Source organism: Pecten maximus, chromosome 13, assembly GCF_902652985.1.
Source record: "Pecten maximus chromosome 13, xPecMax1.1, whole genome shotgun sequence".
NCBI lineage: Eukaryota > Metazoa > Mollusca > Bivalvia > Pectinida > Pectinidae > Pecten > Pecten maximus.
The window spans coordinates 11834657-11855564 of record NC_047027.1 but is presented as its reverse complement, the minus strand read 5'-3'; the positions used below and the strand labels follow the sequence as shown (position 1 = coordinate 11855564).

General features: G+C 37.0%; 2 protein-coding genes across 3 annotated transcripts in view; one reads left to right on the top strand and one right to left on the bottom strand.

The window, feature by feature from the left end:
- Nucleotides 1–13035, bottom strand: part of LOC117341378 — a gene marked incomplete in the record, with an annotated part of 106213 nt that extends 93178 nt beyond the window's left edge. Inside the window, 2 exon segments of the mRNA XM_033903230.1 lie at nucleotides 1039–1443; nucleotides 12864–13035. Of these exon segments, the coding sequence (XP_033759121.1) occupies nucleotides 1039–1443; nucleotides 12864–12936 (478 nt within the window).
- The window catches only part of LOC117341380, a 137747-nt gene that overhangs the window by 104980 nt on the left and 11859 nt on the right, over nucleotides 1–20908 (top strand). Inside the window, exon 1 of one of the 2 annotated variants that reach the window (XM_033903234.1) lies at nucleotides 14461–14775. The exons of the other annotated variant lie outside the window; for it this stretch is intronic. The gene's annotated coding sequence lies outside the window, so the exon portion shown is untranslated. Of the gene's footprint in view, nucleotides 1–14460; nucleotides 14776–20908 lie in introns of those variants that run through there. 2 annotated transcript variants of the gene reach the window in all.

Here is a 20908-nt window from a genome sequence, read left to right as displayed (position 1 = left end):
ACAGTGCCAGTACAAGTGAATGTAAGCGAGGATCCCACGGAGTAATATACACTCTCCACATTCGGGAAGGGAAACACGGTCATGTCGTTAGTGGATATCGGTTGAACTATAATCATTGAACAGAAAGAACAATTTGACCATATCATTATCGTTATTCTCCAGAAACATCCATTTATAAGCCTGTACAAATGATTAGTTTGGTTTGGTTTGGTTTATTTTGTTTAACGTCCTATTAACAGCTAAAGTACAAATGATTAGTATATCACGACTTGAGCTTGTTTTTGATTCTGTGGACAAGTTAAAAAGACTCAAACAACTAAATACTTTACTATATGTTATTACTAGTGACCCAATCCTTTCATTCGCTCGTTCAAATTTCAAAGTTCAAATGATGTGAAATTTATATCACATTAATGTTCGAAGATTTTTCTATCGGCTAAATATTGTTATTGTTTAGGTTTAATGGCATATAAGAGCACACGGGTACTCGAAAGACAGTAACGCTGATATTTACAGTACACAGGGGAACCCCCACCTGGGGAATTCCCGCCTTTTCACACCTCGAATCCTACGTCATTCTATTTTCAGTAGTAGTGAATATTTTTGATTTTCAGAATCTCAAGACGACCCTACTCTTTATTCTCGTATGCAGAAAGTACCAACTTCATATGTTATTTACTCAGGAAAACAGCTACAAACCTTAGAAACACATTTTCCCCATTTTCCCCATGGACACTCGCTAATTTAGTTGTGTGAGTCCTTAAAACTATTGTGTTTTATCACACATATATCCGACCTCTCAGACTATTTGACTTTTTCCGCTGACTATATAACAGAGATCTGAAAGAACAGTGAACTAGAACAAACAAGATTTTACCGTTAAAAGTGACATGTATCTTCCATATACATTGCCAGCCAGAAAACCCCGCGATCATAATTTCGAAAGGATATTATATAACAAGCTAATTAGAAAAATTGAGCTGCTGGAATTTCTGGAGTGGTAAATTGATTTGTCTCCCATAGACACTGGATACATACCTTTAGCTGTGACATATTTTTCAGCATCAGCTACACCGCCATTACCACCTGTTAGAGTGACTGCCATAAAACATTGGTAAGCTCCGCCATCATTACAGGTCGTCATGTTTGTGGCGATGGTAAACACAAGCTGAGCTCCAGATACCGTGTCCACATTTCCTATGGCTGACACCCCCGCTCTGCTCTGACTGACAACGTTACCCCAGTGGATTACTGAGGATGAGGTGGTTTTACTATAGGTAACAGATAGTACTGTTTGATAATCTGTAGAACTAGAATTTTTTAGAAGAACAATAATATTGACGTCTGAGATACCGGCTGAGCTTGGTGTACAGGTAAGTCTGAGTTCTGATGTTGGTGTTTCCAAGGTACTTGGTCCTGTTATGGTGATGGACTGACCAGACACTGAAACACAATAAAACATGATAGAATGATTGATACGGGACTACTCGCCCGATATGTCGACAGTTCAATAGTCACAGACTGGTGACCAGTGACTTAATTATAAAATACCGAGTCTAATCTAAAATATGTATCAAGACGATAATCCCGTCCAATCAAACCAAGGACACCATCAGAGATCCTCAGTGACTTGTCACTGAAAGCGGAAGTGACGTCATAGACATCTTCAACATCCATCCATGAGGACGTTCGCTGTTTCGACTGATAAAGGATCAGGTAAATATGCATGTTTTAAAAACCCGTGGAACGGGAATAGCCTGGTTGGCATTGACCTGGATGGTCCATTTTGGCTTTGGTAGCCTTATTTCCCGCCTGGATGGCGCGATGGTTATATTTCTTGACGGATTGGAAATCCGTCGAGCTGGTGGGGTCAGCTTCATTCAGGGCCGGTTGCTCGCTATCAGTCATGCAAGACTTTTTCTAAATTTGGTTATATGGTATGCATGTAAGGAGTACTATTATGATAGTGTTGGTTGTTATATTTATTGACGGTTACACTGCGTACTTAAATATTGCTTGACATAGTTTCGAGCATGGCTAATTTTACCAACGACTTGAACAGGTAAAGGGAGGTAATTCTAATATTATTGTTTATACCGCGTTCGAGTACGAACATCTGCTGTGGTACATAATTGGGTTGGAGTAACAACAATGGTGTCCCTGAGCACGTTTTGGAGTTCGATAGCGATTGTTTGTTGTATTCTATGTGTAGTATATTTCCCTTGTTTAGAACATGGTCCTTCCAACTACATTGAAAAAGAGACATACTCTGAAAGGAAGGAATGTCCTTCCTGCCATCAGAAGGCTCCAGGAGGGTGCCCCGGTAAAAGCCCTTGCAAGGATGATGGCAGGTCGTAAAACGGAGGACTTGTCTATGCGGGTAAGGCTGAAGGGAATAACTGTTTTGTAGTTGAGTAGAAATATAATTATAAATCAGATAATAAATAATTAAATTAATTATCTGATAATCCTTCCGGTATCAGTATCAATAAGCATGAAATAATTAAGGTAAATATGTGATATAACGTAATTATATTTTGACCAACACATATCCATACATGGATACAAAAGGGATAACAAGTGTCTTAAATATTTACAACTGTCTGATTATTTGAATAGGAATAGAGATACTAGGTGTCTGATTTTTAAGTGACAACAAATGTCTGAAATGGATATGATTTCCGGATTTGGGGGACACGATTATATACTATATATATACATTGTATTTAGGAAAGAATTTATATAGGCTATGCCTGTTGTTAGATCCTTTTTCCTTTTTGATATAAATTGGTTGAGATTGAAAAATATAAGTTTTTATGCTTTGAAAAAAAAAAAAAAAAAACAAATGTATGGGTGTCTGAAATAACAAATAGGGGGATAGAAATACATGTTGAAAACATCACACTGGCAGAAATACTTCAGTGAGAGAGTTATGTCCCATCCTTTGTTACACATACCATTGTTATCAAATTTGACTTAACCTTGTGGCTAGTCCTCCACCTCTGGGTTGCGAGTTTGAAACCAACGGTGGGCAGTTTACCAGGTAGTGGTACTGATGACCCTGGTTGTAATAGGATGTAAAAGAAAAATAAACAAAACCAAACTTAACTCTGTGTACTGATCCGAGTCATATTGTCGAATGTCAGTTAACACTTGATCTGTCATCATGTCATGATATGTATATACCATTATTGCATGTATATCTATATTCATACCCCTATTCCCTCACACCCTACCCAACCCCACCCCTGTGTATCAGCATAAATGGTATCTATGATTAGTTGATAGTATTCATCTGGTTATGTCCATTACAAGTTATATACAAATAAGATTAATCAGGGAAATCCTGAAAGTTGAGTGTGTAGTGGTAGAATAATTTACTCTGGGATTTGATAGCAGGATGTGGAAAAATCTGTAAATGAACTCACTGATGAGTCCCTCTCAGATCTATTAGAATTGGCAGGAAAGAACAAGGAGGATATATCAGAGGCACGCCTCCTCCTACATTATCTGATAGTTCTGGCTAATGAGAAGGGACAACCCCAAGGTCAGGATCTACTTGAGGCACCGGGAACATCTACAGAAGCACAGGTAAGTGAAAATCATTGGTATGGTCAGTGTGGTCATACATATTTTATATTATAATGTCTTTTACCTATTTAACGAGCATTTAACCAAAATATATTTGTATCTAAGGTATAGATATATAGATAAACATATCAACAGTGTAGACAGATGAGGTTTTCAGTGAGAATGTATGCTCGCAGAGATAATAATTACAAGTATACACAGGGGAAAGCCTGAAAACTGAGGAACACTAACTTAAATGTTTTGTGACAAGTTCATAGACTACAGTCTAAGGTCTGCCTTCCAAATCTCTGTCTATCTGTCTTAGGGGGGAATGAGTCTGACAAGATATCAAAAGCTATTGCCAAGTGTATGAAGGATGTCATAGACACAGCCAAAGAATCAAAGAAAGAGGCACCACTGGTAGGGAAAACACAAACCACTCTGTCGCCATTGGACAACTTGTATGTCACATCACCCCCACCAGGGGCAGGCCTGGCCCATATGCCTTTTCCCCTGCAACAACATCCTAATCCTATGTATGGATCTTATCAGGGTTATGTTCAGCAAGGGTATGGTCAGCAGGGCTATGGCCAAGGGTATGGTCAAGGGTATAGAAATTATAGGAGGGGTGGTTTTAGGCACCCTGGGCAACGCCCTAGAGGAGCATGCCTGGTTTGTGACAGTACAGCCCACCAGGTCAGAGATTGACCAAAAGTAAAAGAGTTCAGGCAAAAGTAATACTTGGAAGATTGCAAATTACAACAAATGTTCATATGTTTACAGTGTCAAATTATTTTTACCAGAAAGCAACTGGTTTTATAAAACTGTTTATTTAATTAACACTCAATAATTAAGATACTTGCTTTTGGTTTATATATGACCAATTGTGATGTATAATTGAAATGATCATGATGCTTGTAGTCCTACTGGGAGATATTATAGATGCATTGTACTAACATTATACTAGAGTTATGTATTGTTTTCTTAGTAAACTATTATAAATAGGTTAGCTTGTAAGTTATAATGGTACTTCCTCCTCTGCTGTCCAAAGGACACTGACGCCTTAGTGAGTTACACTCACGTGGGTAGCGGACGAGGGGGTTCCACTTATTTCAATGTTACTTATGCTGGTCCTGTTTTTTGAATTATGCATACCTTCTGTGTATTACAGAGGTGCAGAGAGGATGGCCGCTGTGATGGTGGAATTACAAAAAATTGTATACAGGTCCCAAAATGGGAACTTGAAAGTGGTTTTAATCCGACAAATATAAGGGTCCGACAAGAACCAGCATGGGTGACATTGGATGGTGGAGCCTCTTTGTCCGATGCCCACGTAATGTCGCAACTAGACACGGACTACAATATTAGAAAGTTATCTTTAAGAGACCCCTCAAAATTTGTAGCTGGTCAACTTCATTCTCACCTGTCTGATTGGAAGGATATTTTGCAGGGATATGATGATGAAGGGAGGAAAGTTATTACAGGGTGGCTAGAAAATGGTGTAGACATATATGACTTTTTTCATCATTTCAAAGGTAACTTCAAAGGTAGAGCTTTTGATAGTAGTACACCTCCAGTACAATACTTTCCTAACTCGGGACATTGTAGAGACCATGTAGACTTCATTGTGAAAGAGTTGTGTAATAGAATAGAGAGTGGTTCTCTCAGTCTCCTAGGTAAAGTTTGAGTGTGAACTACCAAAGGTCATCATGCCCTTACTAATCGAGCCCACTAAGCCTCGACTTTGCCATGATGAGAGGTACCTTAATCTCTAAGGGATGTCCATAGAATGATTGAAAAGAATGCCTATATGATCACCCTTGACGAAAAATCAGATTATGATCATATTCTGTTGTCAGAAAGGTCTCGCAATTATTTTGGCATTCAGTTCGGTGGTTTTATTATGACATACTGCACTTTGCCCTTTGGGTGGAAAGCCTCCCCATACGTGTACCAGTCTGTTGGAATGGTTGTAACAAATTACCTTCGAACAAAATCAATTTTTGAATGCGCAGTATATTGATGATCGGTTAGGGGTTTCAGGACACAATGGGGACAATCCATATATAGAGGCAAAGCAGATAGTGTATACTATGGTTCAGGTATTGACAAGGTTGGGCTATACTCTGGCACTGGATAAGTGTTCTCTGGAACCTGGCACAATTAAGAGGTTTCTCGGCTTCTTGATCAACTCCATTGATCAGGCTTATCTACTGCCTGATGACAAAAAAACTAAGTTTGCTAACCTCAGAGAAGAAACCCTATCGCACCCAGAGGTGGATGTCAGAACCTTGCAAAGGTTCTGCGGCAAATGTATATCCATGAATATAGCTGTACCTGGTTGCAAGCTTTTCTGCGGAGAAATGAACAGAGCTCTTTCTGTGGCTCTGAAGAACAGTAGGAAGATTCCAGTCACAGGTTCCGTTCGTGAGGAGCTTGGACACTGGTGCTTTTTGGACAATTGGGGAGGCTGTATGAAATGGAGACCAGAATACCACAAGTTAATTGAAATGTCCACTGATTCTTCAGGGGTATCGTTATGGAGCGGTAGTAGCATTGGATGATAGGGTGACTATAGGTGATTATTGGGGTGAAGGTGACAATCGACCAATCCACATCAAGGAGGCGGATGCAATTCTCCAAACATTGGTTTCCCTGGGACGGCAACTGGAGAACTCGAGGGTTGACTTGAGGTGTGATAACATGGCAGTGGTTAGTGTTTGGGAAAACTGGGGTGGCAGGGATACTGCCCTAACTGACATCATGAAAGCGATCTTCCATCACACATCAACATTCAACATTGACCTGCACTTATCTTATGTGTCTTCAGTTATGAATGAGGCAGATACCCCATCTCGTGTCGTATCATTGGGGGACAGCATGCTAACTGAGAAGACATGGGAAATGGTTAAGGATGAATATGGTCCCCACTCTATTGACCTCATGGCCTTGGATTCAAATGCAATGAAATCAAGGGAGGGTACTGTCCTAAAGCATTTTACCCCATGGCCCACTCCTAATTCATCAGGTGTAAATGTTTTCACTCAGGATTTACGACGTGAGAGAAACCCTTATGTTTTCCCCCCATTTGTACTTGTATACCCAATACTATGTTTCCTGAAGGAACAAAAAGTTTCTGCTAATGTGGTTCTTCCAAAGATTCAGCCATTACCGATATGGTGGCCAAAATTAAAAGAAATATCAGTAGGCCATCTCCTATTGGGTCCGAAAGGGGGCATGGAAGTCCTGTATATTCCCTCACGTAAGGGGTTTGTCCCTGATTTGAAAGGGTTGAGATGGTCATTATATGCATACAGAATTGCATTTGCCTGTACATAACTCCAACATTGAGGTGCCTGGTTATATATTGATGGCCTGTTTCAGGAAGTTGAAGAGAAGCATGTGGACTGGCAAACTATTGATGATAGACTGACAGAGTTGGATCAAAGGCTAACGACAACTTCCGGGTACAAAAGGAAATCAAGTATATTGAAAAGTTTCTTGGAGTTCCTGTCCTTCTTGCCCAATGTTACGATGGATAATTGCTCTCCCCAGGAAGTGAAAAAGTTTCTTGTTTGGAAGGATAGCTCGGGTAAAACCAATGTGCATAATATAGGTTGTGTAAATCTAGGTAGCAAGGAAGGAGATGAATGCTCCTGTCCTACACGACTGGCCTCCGGGACAGTTGAAGGGATTATCAATCAGCTGGTAGGTATATTTGATGTACATGGATATGGCAGGAGATGGGATCCCATCTCTATGACTGGGAACCCAGCAGCATCTCCCTCAGTGTCAAGTTATTTGAAGTTAGTTCAGGAGGAACAAGCAAAGTCTCATGTTCTCCCGAAACAAGCCAAGCCAATCTTTTTGACAAAGATAAGAGCCATATCCTTGTTCATAAAAAGAGAACTAGGGAGGACAGATCTGTCCATGAAGGATAGATACATCCTTAACCGAGACCAAGCTTGGTTCAAATTGCAGTTTTTTTGCAGGAGACAGGGCCAGTGACCTCTCAGTCATTGTCACACAGGAAATCAAGGTCCTTAACGATAATTCGGGGTTAGTCTTTCAACACACATTTAGGAAAACACTGCGGGGTAGCAAGGGTAGGTCAAACACCTTCGTCATCAAACTATGTGATGACAAGTCAGTCTGTCCAGTGAAAGGTCTACTAGATTTTCTCCAGTTTGTAAAATCTAGTGGGGTCGACCTCACAACAGGTTACCTCTTTCGAGTGGTTTCTGATAGTGGCAGGGTCCTTGATAAGCATGTGAGCTATTCAGTGGTGTATGAAAGGCTCCGCTATTATCTCGTTGTGCTAGGATTGTATGAGGGGGAAACCTCTCATAGCTTCAGATCAGGATGTGCTGTTACTATGGCACTCTCGGGTTCAGTTGACCGTGCTGAACAAATGATGACTCACTTGGGTTGGTTCACTAAGGAGAGTGCAGAGTATTACGGGCGGCTGCACAAAATGGCAGATTCTGCATTAGTTGCATCAAAATTGGCTAAAACAACAATGGATGCAAGCAAAATTGAGGAAGTATTCAATACGAATGCTAATTTCGCATCATTGAAAATGTTAAAAGATTTTTTAGGTTAATCTGGTCAGGTACCCATTTTCTAGTCAACTTTTGAGTGTTTCGATACGCTTTATAGTCAATTTGAATAGTTCCCTGTACCATTTACCACATTTTATTTAGGTAGTAAAATGGGTTAATAAAATTGCTTTATGAGAAAGGGTCAATTGTGTGAAGGCATATGAATACTGGATGACTATCTACAATGTTTTAAATTACTATTAACTTGAGTGAGTGTATGATTTATTTCAGTGTTTTTTAAATACTTGTGGTTAATACAGTGAACAATGTCTTATTATGTATAAAAAAAAATAAGAAGTTTATATAGGTAGAGTTTTGGTAATGTTCAATGCAAGAAATTCTTATGTATTTAATGTATTTGATTCAAATTAATTAATAAAGAGGATATGATTCTGTATTATAACCTTTGACTATGCTCATTATATGGTTATAATTATTTGATGGTATTGGATGAAAGCTGAGTTGGAGAAATAGGAAATCGGTTTTGTGCAAGTATTAAATGGAATGTGTGATTTCAATCAATTTTGAATGTATGTTTTTTATTAAAAAAAGGAAATAAAAATTGCTATAAGAAAGATGTTTTTTGGTTTTATTTGAGTATTGGGAGAAGGGAGAAATAAAATATGGTATTAGATATAATGATGGTTAATGACCGAGAACCCCTACAGGAGTATCGAGGCAGAGGCTTTCACCCAAAACTCAATGAACTGAATGCCGGAGGTGATAGTCACTGGGGATTCGGTTAAATCAGTGCACAGTTCGATTCGATTTGTTTATCCCGATTCAATGTATTCAGAAACACATTAACATTATTCTAAAATATTTGTATCCTTAAAAAACATTATTCTAAAGGATTTTGGAGTTTGTATCCTGGAGAGAACACATTACTGGCCATTATCAGACACGGGTTCAATTACATAGTAATATGTTAATTTGATTACACATAACTTTGTGTAATGGCATTACGAGTGCCATTACACAAATATGAAGTGTAATTGATTAAATAAACATTCCTATTAAGAAAACACATGCTTTATTTATCCTGATCTAATGACTGTAGTATATGTTAGTATCAACAGGTCGATGTTCTCATTCTGGTATTTCAAAGGTGCTTCTTCCTGTTTTTGTGACAGATTTACAGAAATATAATACATTGACAAAGAAACGAAAGATTGTTTTAACCATTGAATTAAAACTTTGAACAATAACGTAAATAAATTAACACTTTTTTTAATGTGTGTCGTTTCCCAATTGTATTTTCACAAGTTTATATTTACATTTTCTCTTCGCTCCGCCTCAATGAACTTACTTCATTTCCCGTTGAAGATTTTGGGTCGCGTGCTTCTGTTCTGAGAAGCGAATCAATTTCTTGCCGGCGTGTGAATACATTCACTGAGTTTACAATGACGATCGAGTAATGTACCGCCTCAGATTTGAATGGACTTTCATTTTGTGAATTGTGTAACATTGTTATAAACGTTTATACACACAAGTGGAAGATCCGCTTTATGTGCTAATAAAATTATCAGTATAATGCGGATAATTTAGCAAACAGGATCTGACAGAACACTGACACCCCCGATAGCACCCAGCTCATGACCTACGTAGCGCAGTAGGTCTAACGTTAGCTGTATCTCGAATGCCATGCTTGATACCATTTTAGTGGTCACAGAAAATTAACCTAAATTTTAACACTAACAACACAAAACAGACTGGTATCAGCATTATGCTATATCATTCACAGGGACACTGCTATTACTACATTACTATTGCCATATAAACATATGGAGGATACAGGTTTGGGCCGTCGAATACCGCCAATTTTCAAATCAATGTTTCTTTACTTACTTTCATCAGAATTTACATCCTAAAACGCCAGTGCGACAATGCAATTCCACACTTGAAGAAAACAACATAAATCCTCGGCTAATCTCCGACTTAAATCTATATTGCTACACTTTTTCTCGATCTCTGAACATCCCGGCTATTAGACTGCATCACATACGATCACAGGGGTTAGGTTTTAGATTTTGAGTAACATTATGACATCAATAAGTAATCGTGAGACTCAAAATCCAACATTCATTCACATTATCAAACCCTACAAAATCGAATTATAAAGGTTTTACAGTGCATATAAACACATTTTTCATGTTGTGATATTTCACCGTTGCCATGTTAACCTTGTGCTCAATTTTTCAACCGAGTCCTTGTGTCTCGAGTGACCAAATCACACATTAACCTAAATGTTAACACTAACAACACAAAACATACTGGTATCAGTATCATGCTATATCAATCACAGCGACACATTACTATTGCAGTACAAACATATGGAGGACACAGGTTTGGGCCGTCGAATACCGCCGTACTGTCGACACTGCGCTTTCAATTCGTATTTTTATTGGTATGGCAAAGTTTGTATTATACAACATCAATATCAAAAATGTTTTAAGTCAATATCTTATCTTGAACAAATCGTAATAAGCAAAACGTGTTTGGAACTATATTTTATGTTACCTTAGCGACGAGAGTAGCTGACTGACTGCTGTTCCACTACTGTGCACCCATGTACGATAAGTAAACCCATGCTACAAAGTGTCGCATGTACGTCATACCGTCGCGACCGACTTTTGCAACCTGACGGCGGGGATTTTAATTTGGTTAACGTAAATATATGGATAGATTATCAATGTTGTTGCTAGCATGGACTGATGAATGGAAGTGAACCTCGTGCAAATGGTACATGAACTGCTTCACAGTTCACTTCATTTGCACGAGGTTTACCTCCCCTCATCAGTCAATGCAAAAGCAACAAAACTGACAATCAGTCCTTAAAGAGAGAGTTGTCAAGACAACTTTTTTTTCATTTGTTTGCATCTGTTTGTATAAGTACTGATTGTTTAGCTGTCAGTCTGTGAACTACACATGGATTATGTTTGTGTAAGTACTGATTGTTTAGCTGTCAGTCTGTGAACTACACATCGATTATGTTTGTGTAAGTACTGATTGTTTAGCTGTCAGTATGTGTGTTACACAGGTATTCTGTTTGTATAAGTACTGATTGTTTAGCTGTCAGTCTGTGTGTTAGTTATTTGTCTTGGTGTCTGTATGATGGTATTGATGTTTGTGTACTTATGAAAGGACATGTGTATCTGTGTGCGTGTCTAACATGTGTGCGGGAATGTGAGGGTATGTTTTTAAACTTTGAAAGTACGGACGAATGTGTGTATGTATGATTTTACTTGTGTATACATTGTACAGGTATGGATGATGCCATTTGTGGAAATAGGTAATATTATATAGGAATTATAACAGATGCTATGTTTTTGCTTGCTGAAAGGTCGAATTGCTCTGCTCTGATTGAAAACAAAAACACAAGACGTGTTCACTTTATATGTCGAAGTACCACACAATATGTAACGTGTCACACAAGATTTGTTAACGTGCAACACAATTTGTCAAGTACAATCCAAGATTTGTAACAACAAATTCTTCGTATCACATACCCATCTCCCCTGAATTAAACGATGTGGTGTGCTATATTTTCAACTTACATAATATTGTTTAGTTAAAGTTCAGTGTGAAATTATCTGATCAACACATAGAGTTATGAAATATGTCCCCTCCAACCTCCGTCATACACCTTTAAAAATATTAAGACTTTACGTTACGTTTTGTTGTCAATATGACAACATACATATACAAACTGTTCATTAAGTCTTCAGTGAAAACCATGATTTATTATGTACAGACCATGTACACCCTGATTACATAAATAGACCATGTACACCCTGATTAGATATATACAGACCACCCTGTTTAAATATATAGACCATGTACACCCTGATGAAATATACAGACCATGTACACCCTGATTAAATAAATAGACCATGTACACCCTGATTAAATATGTATAGACATATGCACCCTGAGTATATATACAGACCATGTACACCCTGATTAGATATATACAGACCATGTACACCATGATTAAATACAGTATACAGATCATGTACACGCAGTTAAATATATACAGACCTTGTACACCCTCATGGAATATATAGACCATGTACACCCTGATTAGATACATACAGACCTTGTACACCCTGATGAAATATATATAGACCATGTACACCCTGATGAAATATATATAGACCATGTACACCTTGATTAAATATATACAGACCATGTACACCTTGATTAAATATACAGACCATGTATATCCTGATGAAATATATATAGACCATGTACACTCTGATGAAATATATATAGACCATGTACACCCTGATGAAATATATATAGACCATGTACACCTTGATTAAATATATATAGACCATGTACACCCTGATTAAATATACAGACCATGTATACCCTGATGAAATATATATAGACCATGTACACCCTGATTAAATATACAGACCATGTACACCCTGATTAAATATATACAGACTATGTACACCCTGATGAGATGTATACAGACCATGTACACCCTTATCAAATATATATAGACCATGTACACCCTGATTAGATATATATATATAGGCCATGTACACCCTGATAAGATTTATACAAACCATGTACACCCTGATTTAATATATACAGACCATGTACACACTGATTAATTAGATACAGACAATTAGATATGGCTTTTATGCCACCCTCCAGTGGTGTAGTTCATTGTTTACTTACCTGTAAAAACTGCTGTAGTTAACATGAACACTAAATGAAACATGACTGGTGTATTACCCTGTATGGTGAACATGTAATCGTTGTTTGAAAACTGTCCCAACAATTAGGAAGTTACGATGTACCCAGTTATAACAACGTAACGCCCGGCCTGTCCACCATATCACACGCTGTGGATATCTCTAATCGCGAGATAAAAAAAATATAATGATTAACGACAAAATCACGTGCACACCTTATCGAATACCAGAGTAGTTGAGTGAGGTATATTGTATACATTGTTAACAAGACTAGCCACGTAGTATGTATGGCAGACCAAGTTGTCATTTATTCGCGGAGCAATGTTGATTTAGTATTTTACCAAATTATATAAGATATCCTATATATTATATAAGATATCTTATTTAAAGTTGATAAGATATCGTATTTGAAGTTTATAAGATATCTTTTATAATATATAATATATCTCTTAAAAGATATATATTTGATAAGATATCGTATAAACTTCTCTTTATAAGATATTTCATGTAATATATAAGATATCTTATTTTATTTTCTTATTTCGTATCTTTTATTATATCAGGTATCTTATTTCTTACAAGATATCATATATAATTTGGTAAAATCCTGGATCAACATTGCTCCGTGAATAAATGAAAACTTGGCCTGCCATATGTATGTGTACGTAAGGGTATGAGTGTGTGTGTGCGTAAGGGTGTGTGTATGTGTACGTAAGGGAGGGTATGTATGTGTACGTAAGGGTGTGTGTATGGGTACGTAAGGGAGAGTATGTATGTGTACGTAGGGTGTGTGTATGTGTACGTAAGGGTGTGTGGGTAAGTGTACGTAAGGGTGTGTGTATGTGTACGTAAGGGAGGGTATGTATGTTGTACGTAGGGGGTGTGTGTATGTGTACGTAAGGGTGTGTGGGTAAGTGTACGTAAGGGTGTGTGTATGTGTACGTAAGGGCGTGTGTATGTGTACGTAAGGGTGCATGTATGTGTACGTAAGCGTTTGTGGGTAAGTGTACGTCTGCTCAAGTGGCCCTGGTCTTTGTAATTTTCTACCGACCATCCTGGCATCTGACATTCATTGACCATTGAACCTGTGGTGAACCATTGGACCAACTAGCATTTGGAGGCCTTGCTTGAGCCAGGAAATGCCTTGCCAAACAAAAATACTACTGAATGTAAAAAATGAAGCAGAAACTCGACTCACCAAACGTTTAAAAAAATGTCTACTGAGGAAATAAACACATTCGTAGACATGAACCAGTCAGAAGCTACCAAAATGAACATAATTGGGACGTGAAGGTATTTCAAGGTATGGCCAGAAATCCATAATTGCGTATTAAGGGAAACAACTCCTGGTGGAATGATGAGATTGGTCAAAAAGTTTCACCACATATTCAATGGTAAAATGTCATGATGGTCAATAGAACATTGTCACAATCCACGTCGTCAAAATCCCACAAATCATGGATCTCTTCCTCGCCCGATAATATCATAGCAAATTTACCATAGCGAGCCACACACACACACATCCTCCCTTCTCACACACCGTTACGTACACATACACACTCAGAGGTATTTTTAAATATTTTTCGTGGCTAGTCCTGTTAACAATGTTGGAAATCTAACTCAACTACAGCGATATCCAATTAGGTGTTGACGTGATTATGTCGTAAGTCAATATTATCTTTTTACCTCGCGATGGGAGAGGTCTACATCGTGTTTTTCCGATGAAACGGCAGACAGGCCTGGGTGTTTTTATGATTGCGTTGTTATTACCGGGTACATCGTAACTTCCTGGTAGTTGTGGCAGTTTTCAAACAACGATTACATGTTCACCATACAGGCAAATACACCAATCATGTTTGATTTAATGTTCATTTTAACTGCAGCAGTTTGTACAGGTAAGTAAACAAATCCAATTCTCTGTATCTAATTAATCAGAGTGTACGTGGTCTGTTTCTAGTTAATTCGTGTGTACATGGTCTGTATATCTATAATCAGGATGTACATGGTCTATATATCTAATCTGGGTGTACATGGTCTGTATATATATATTCAGGGTGTACATGATGTGTATATATATAATCAGGGTGTACATGATCTGTATTTATTTAATCAGGGTGTACATGGTCTGTATATATTTAATCAGGGTGTACATGATCTGTATACCCAATAATCAGGATGTACATGGTCTATATATTTAATCAGGGTGTACATGGTCTATATATTTAATCAGGGTGTACATGGTCTATATATTTAATCAGGGTGTACATGGTCTATATATTTAATCAGGGTGTACATGGTCTATATATGTAATCAGGGTGTACATGGTCTATATATTTAATCAGGGTGTACATGGTCTGTATATATTTAAACAGTGTGTACATGGTCTATATATTTAATCAGGGTGTACATGGTCTATATATTTAATCAGGGTGTACATGGTCTGTATATATTTAAACAGTGTGTACATGGTCTATATATTTAATCAGGGTGTACATGGTCTATATATTTAATCAGGGTGTACATTGTCTGTATATATTTAATCAGTGTGTACATAGTCTGTATATATTTAATCAGGGTGTACATGGTCTGAATATTTAATCAGTGTGTACATGGTCTATATATTTAATCAGTGTGTACATGGTCTATATATTTAATCAGGGTGTACATAGTCTATATATCTAATCAGGGTATACATGGTCTATATATATCTAATCAGGGTGTACATGGTCTGTATATATTTAATCAGGGTGTACATGGTCTGTATATATCTAATCTGGGTGTACATGGTCTGTATATATTTAATCAGGGTGTACGTGGTCTGTATACATCTCATCAGGGTGTACATGGTCTATATATTTAATCAGGGTGTACATGGTCTGTATTTATTTAATCAGGGTGTACATGGTCTATATATTTAATCAGGGTGTACATGGTCTATATATTTAATCAGGGTGTACATGGTCTATATATTTAATCAGGGTGTACATGGTCTATATATTTAATCAGGGTGTACATGGTCTATATATTTAATCAGGGTGTACATGGTCTATATATATCTAATCAGGGTGTACGTGGTCTATATATATTTAATCAGGGTGTACGTGGTCTATATATATTAAATCAGGGTGTACGTGGTCTATATATATTTAATCAGGGTGTACATGGTCTATATATTTAATCAGTGTGTACATGGTCTATATATTTAATCAGGGTGTACATGGTCTGTATATATCTAATCAGGGTGTACATGGTCTGTATATATTTAATCAGGGTGTACGTGGTCTGTATACATCTCATCAGGGTATACATGGTCTATATATTTAATCAGGGTGTACATGGTCTATATATCTAATCAGGGTGTACATGGTCTATATATTTAATCAGGATGTACATGGTCTGTATATATTTAACCAGTGTGTACAGGGTATGTATACATATCATCAGGGTGTACATGGTCTATATATTTAATCAGGGGTACATGGTCTGTATATATTTAATCAGGATGTACATGGTCTATATATATTTAATCAGGGTGTACCTGGTCTGTATACATCTCATCATGGTGTACATGGTCTATATATTTAATCAAGATGTACATGGTCTGTTTATATTTAATCAGGGTGTAAATGATCTGTATACCCAATAATCAGGATGTACATGGTCTGTATATATTTAATCAGGGTGTACCTGGTCTGTATACATCTCATCATGGTGTATATGGTCTATATATTTAATCAAGATGTACATGGTCTGTATATATTTAATCAGGGTGTACATGGTCTATATATTTAATCAGGGTATACATGGTCTGTATATATCTAATCAGGGTGTACATGGTCTATATATTTAATCAGGGTGTACATGGTCTATATATCTAATCAGGATGTACATGGTCTATATATTTAATCAAGATGTACATGGTCTATATATTTAATCAGGGTGTACATGGTCTCTATATATCTAATCAGGGTGTACGTGGTCTGTATATTTAATCAGGGTGTACGTGGTCTATATATTTAATCAGGGTGTACATGGTCTATATATCTAATCAGGATGTACATGGTCTATATATTTAATCAGGGTGTACATGGTCTATATATTGTATCAGGGTGTACATGGTCTCTATATATCTAATCAGGGTGTACATGGTCTATATATTTAATCAGGGTGTACATGGTCTATATATTTAATCAGGGTGTACATGGTCTGTATATTTAATCAGGGTGTACATGGTCTGTATATATTTAAACAGTGTGTACATGGTCTGTATATTAATCAGGGTGTACATTGTCTGTATATATTTAAACAGTGTGTACATGGTCTATATATTTAATCAGAGTGTACATGGTCTATATATTTAATCAGGGTGTACATTGTCTGTATATATTTAATTAGGGTGTACGTGGTCTATATATTTAAACAGTGTGTACATGGTCTATATATTTAATCAGTGTGTACATGGTCTATATATTAAATCAGGGTGTACGTGGTCTATATATTTAATCAGGGTGTACGTGGTCTATATATTTAATCAGGGTGTACATGGTCTATATATTTAATCAGTGTATACATGGTCTGTATATTTAATCAGGGTGTACATGGTCTATATATTTAATCAGGGTGTACGTGGTCTATATATATCTAATCAGGGTGTACGTGGTCTATATATATTTAATCAGGGTGTACGTGGTCTATATATATTTAATCAGGGTGTACGTGGTCTATATATATTTAATCAGGGTGTACGTGGTCTATATATATTTAATCAGGGTGTACGTGGTCTATATATATTTAATCAGGGTGTACATGGTCTATATTTCAATCAGGCTGTACACTGAAGCCTTAATCTACAGTTTGTATATGTGTATTATCATATTGATAAAAAAAAAACGTAACTTTAGCTATACGTAAGCCTACAGATATTTAATATAAAGGGGTATGACTGACGTTGGAGGGACAGTTCATACATTGTATATGTTAATCAAATAATTTCACACTGAACTTTAGCTACATGTTGTTGTGTAAGTTGAAAATATAGCACACAACTTAGTTTAATTCAGCTGAGGTGGGGAAGTGATGCGTAGATTTGTTGTTACAAATCTTGAATAGTACGTTACAAATTGTGTGGCACGGTAACATATCTTTTGTGATACGTTACATATTGTGTGGGGCTTCGACATATATAGTGTAATAGGTAAAATAGTGTATGGTAAGCTGACACATCTTGTCACATGTTTGTTTTTATTTTCACTGAGGGCTTAGTAATTCGAACTATCGGCCATCAAAAACACATCTGTTATAATTCCTATATAATATTACCTATTTCCACAAATGGCATCATTCATACCTGTACAATGTATATACATATAAAATCATACATACACACATTCGTCCGTACTTTCAAAGTTTAAAAACATACCCTCATATTACCTCACACATGTTAGACACGCACACAGATACACATGTCCTTTCATAAGTACCCAAACATCAATACAATCATACTGACACCGAGACAAAAAATTAACACACAGACTGACAGCTAAACAATCAGTACTTATACAAACAGAATCCCTGTGTAACTCACAGACTGACAGCTAAACAATCAGTACTTATACAAACAGAATCCCTGTGTATCACACAGACTGACAGCTAAACAATCAGTACTTATACAAACAGAATCCCTGTGTCACTCACAGACTGACAGCTAAACAATCAGTACTTATACAAACAGAATCCCTGTGTATCACACAGACTGACAGCTAAACAATCAGTACTTATACAAACAGAATCCCTGTGTAACTCACAGACTGACAGCTTAACAATCAATACTTATACAAACAGAATCCCTGTGTAACTCACAGACTGACAGCTAAACAATCAGTACTTATACAAACAGAATCCCTGTGTATCACACAGACTGACAGCTAAACAATCAGTACTTATACAAACAGAATCCCTGTGTCACTCACAGACTGACAGCTAAACAATCAGTACTTATACAAACAGAATCCCTGTGTATCACACAGACTGACAGCTAAACAATCAGTACTTATACAAACAGAATCCCTGTGTAACTCACAGACTGACAGCTTAACAATCAATACTTATACAAACAGAATCCCTGTGTAACTCACAGACTGACAGCTAAACAATCAGTACTTATACAAACAGAATCCCTGTGTAACTCACAGACTGACAGCTAAACAATCAGTACTTATACAAACAGAATCCCTGTGTAACTCACAGACTGACAGCTAAACAATCAGTACTTATACAAACAGAATCCCTGTATAACTCACAGACTGACAGCTAAACAATCAGTACTTATACAAACAGAATCCCTGTGTAACTCACAGACTGACAGCTTAACAATCAATACTTATACAAACAGAATCCCTGTGTAACTCACAGACTGACAGCTAAACAATCAGTACTTATACAAACAGAATCCCTGTATAACTCACAGACTGACAGCTAAACAATCAGTACTTATACAAACAGAATCCCTGTGTAACTCACAGACTGACAGCTAAACAATCAGTACTTATACAAACAGAATCCCTGTATAACTCACAGACTGACAGCTAAACAATCAGTACTTATACAAACAGAATCCCTGTGTAACTCAGACTGACAGCTAAACAATCAGTACTTATACAAACAGAATCTCTGTGTAACTCAGACATGAAAACAAAAAACAAAGACTTGATTGCATACACTAACAAAAGACAGAGACAGACAGTTGGGTGAGGGTCTATATCTTGTCTATCTGTCGACCTTCAATATTGTCCGGACAACTCTCCCCAAACTTAAGATTAATACTAAGTAAATAACACATATTTACAAAAAATTGTAAATTTAGTCATGTTATTGTCCAAATGTTTAATTCAGCGGTTAAACAAAATATCTGTTTTCGTTTCTTTCTGAATGTATTAAAATTTCTTGTAAATCTGTCACAAAAGCAGTAAGAAGCACGTTTGAAATACTAGAATTAGAAGATCGACCTGTTGATACTAACATATTCTACAGTCATTAGATCAGAATAAGTCAAACATGTGTTTCCTTGATAGGAATCTAAACATGTGTACGTATAATGGTCTTTATTTTATTAAACTGGAAAACTATTTATTTGGTTAATTGCATTTCAAATTTGTGTAATGGTTATGGTAATGGTAATGCCATTTTCACAAAGTAATTTGTAATTTAATTTATTACATTGCCATGTAATTGAACCGGTGTCTGATAATGGACCAGATGTTTGTTCTTCCGGATAAAAACTACAAAACTGTTTAGAATAATACTAATATATTTATGTATGTATACACTGTATCAGAATAGCGCACTGATCTCCAACGGTGTCCTCGACCTCGATTGGACGGGATTATTGTCTTGATACATATTTTTAATTAAACTCGGTATTTAGTATTTCAAGTCCCTGGTTACTGGTCTTTAATATTATATCACCATGTAATTAAACCCGTGTCTGATAATGGAAGTTATTTGTTCTTACGGATACAAACCCCAAAATTGTTTAGAATAATGTTGATATATTTCTATATGCATTGCATCAGGGTAAGCAAATCGAACTAACTTGCATACTGATCGACTTTGATTGGACGGGATCGCCATCTTGATACGTTAGACTTGGTATTTTGTATTTTAAGTTACAGGCTACAAGTCTGTGACTATTGAACTGTCGACATATCGAGCGAATAGTCATGTCGCAATCATTTTATCATGTTTTATTATGTTTCAGTGTCTGGTCAGTCCATTACCATAACAGGACCAAGTACCTTGGACACACCAACATCAGAACTCAGACTTACCTGTACTCCAAGCTCAGCTGGTATCACAGATATCAGTGTTATCAGTCTTCGGAAAAACTCTAGTTCTACAGATTATCAAACAGTAGTGTCTGTTAGATATAGTAAAGCCACCTCATCCTCAGTAATCGAGTGGGGTAACGTTGTCAGTCAGAGCAGAGCGGGGGTGTCAGCCACAGGAAATGTGGACACGGTATCTGGAGCT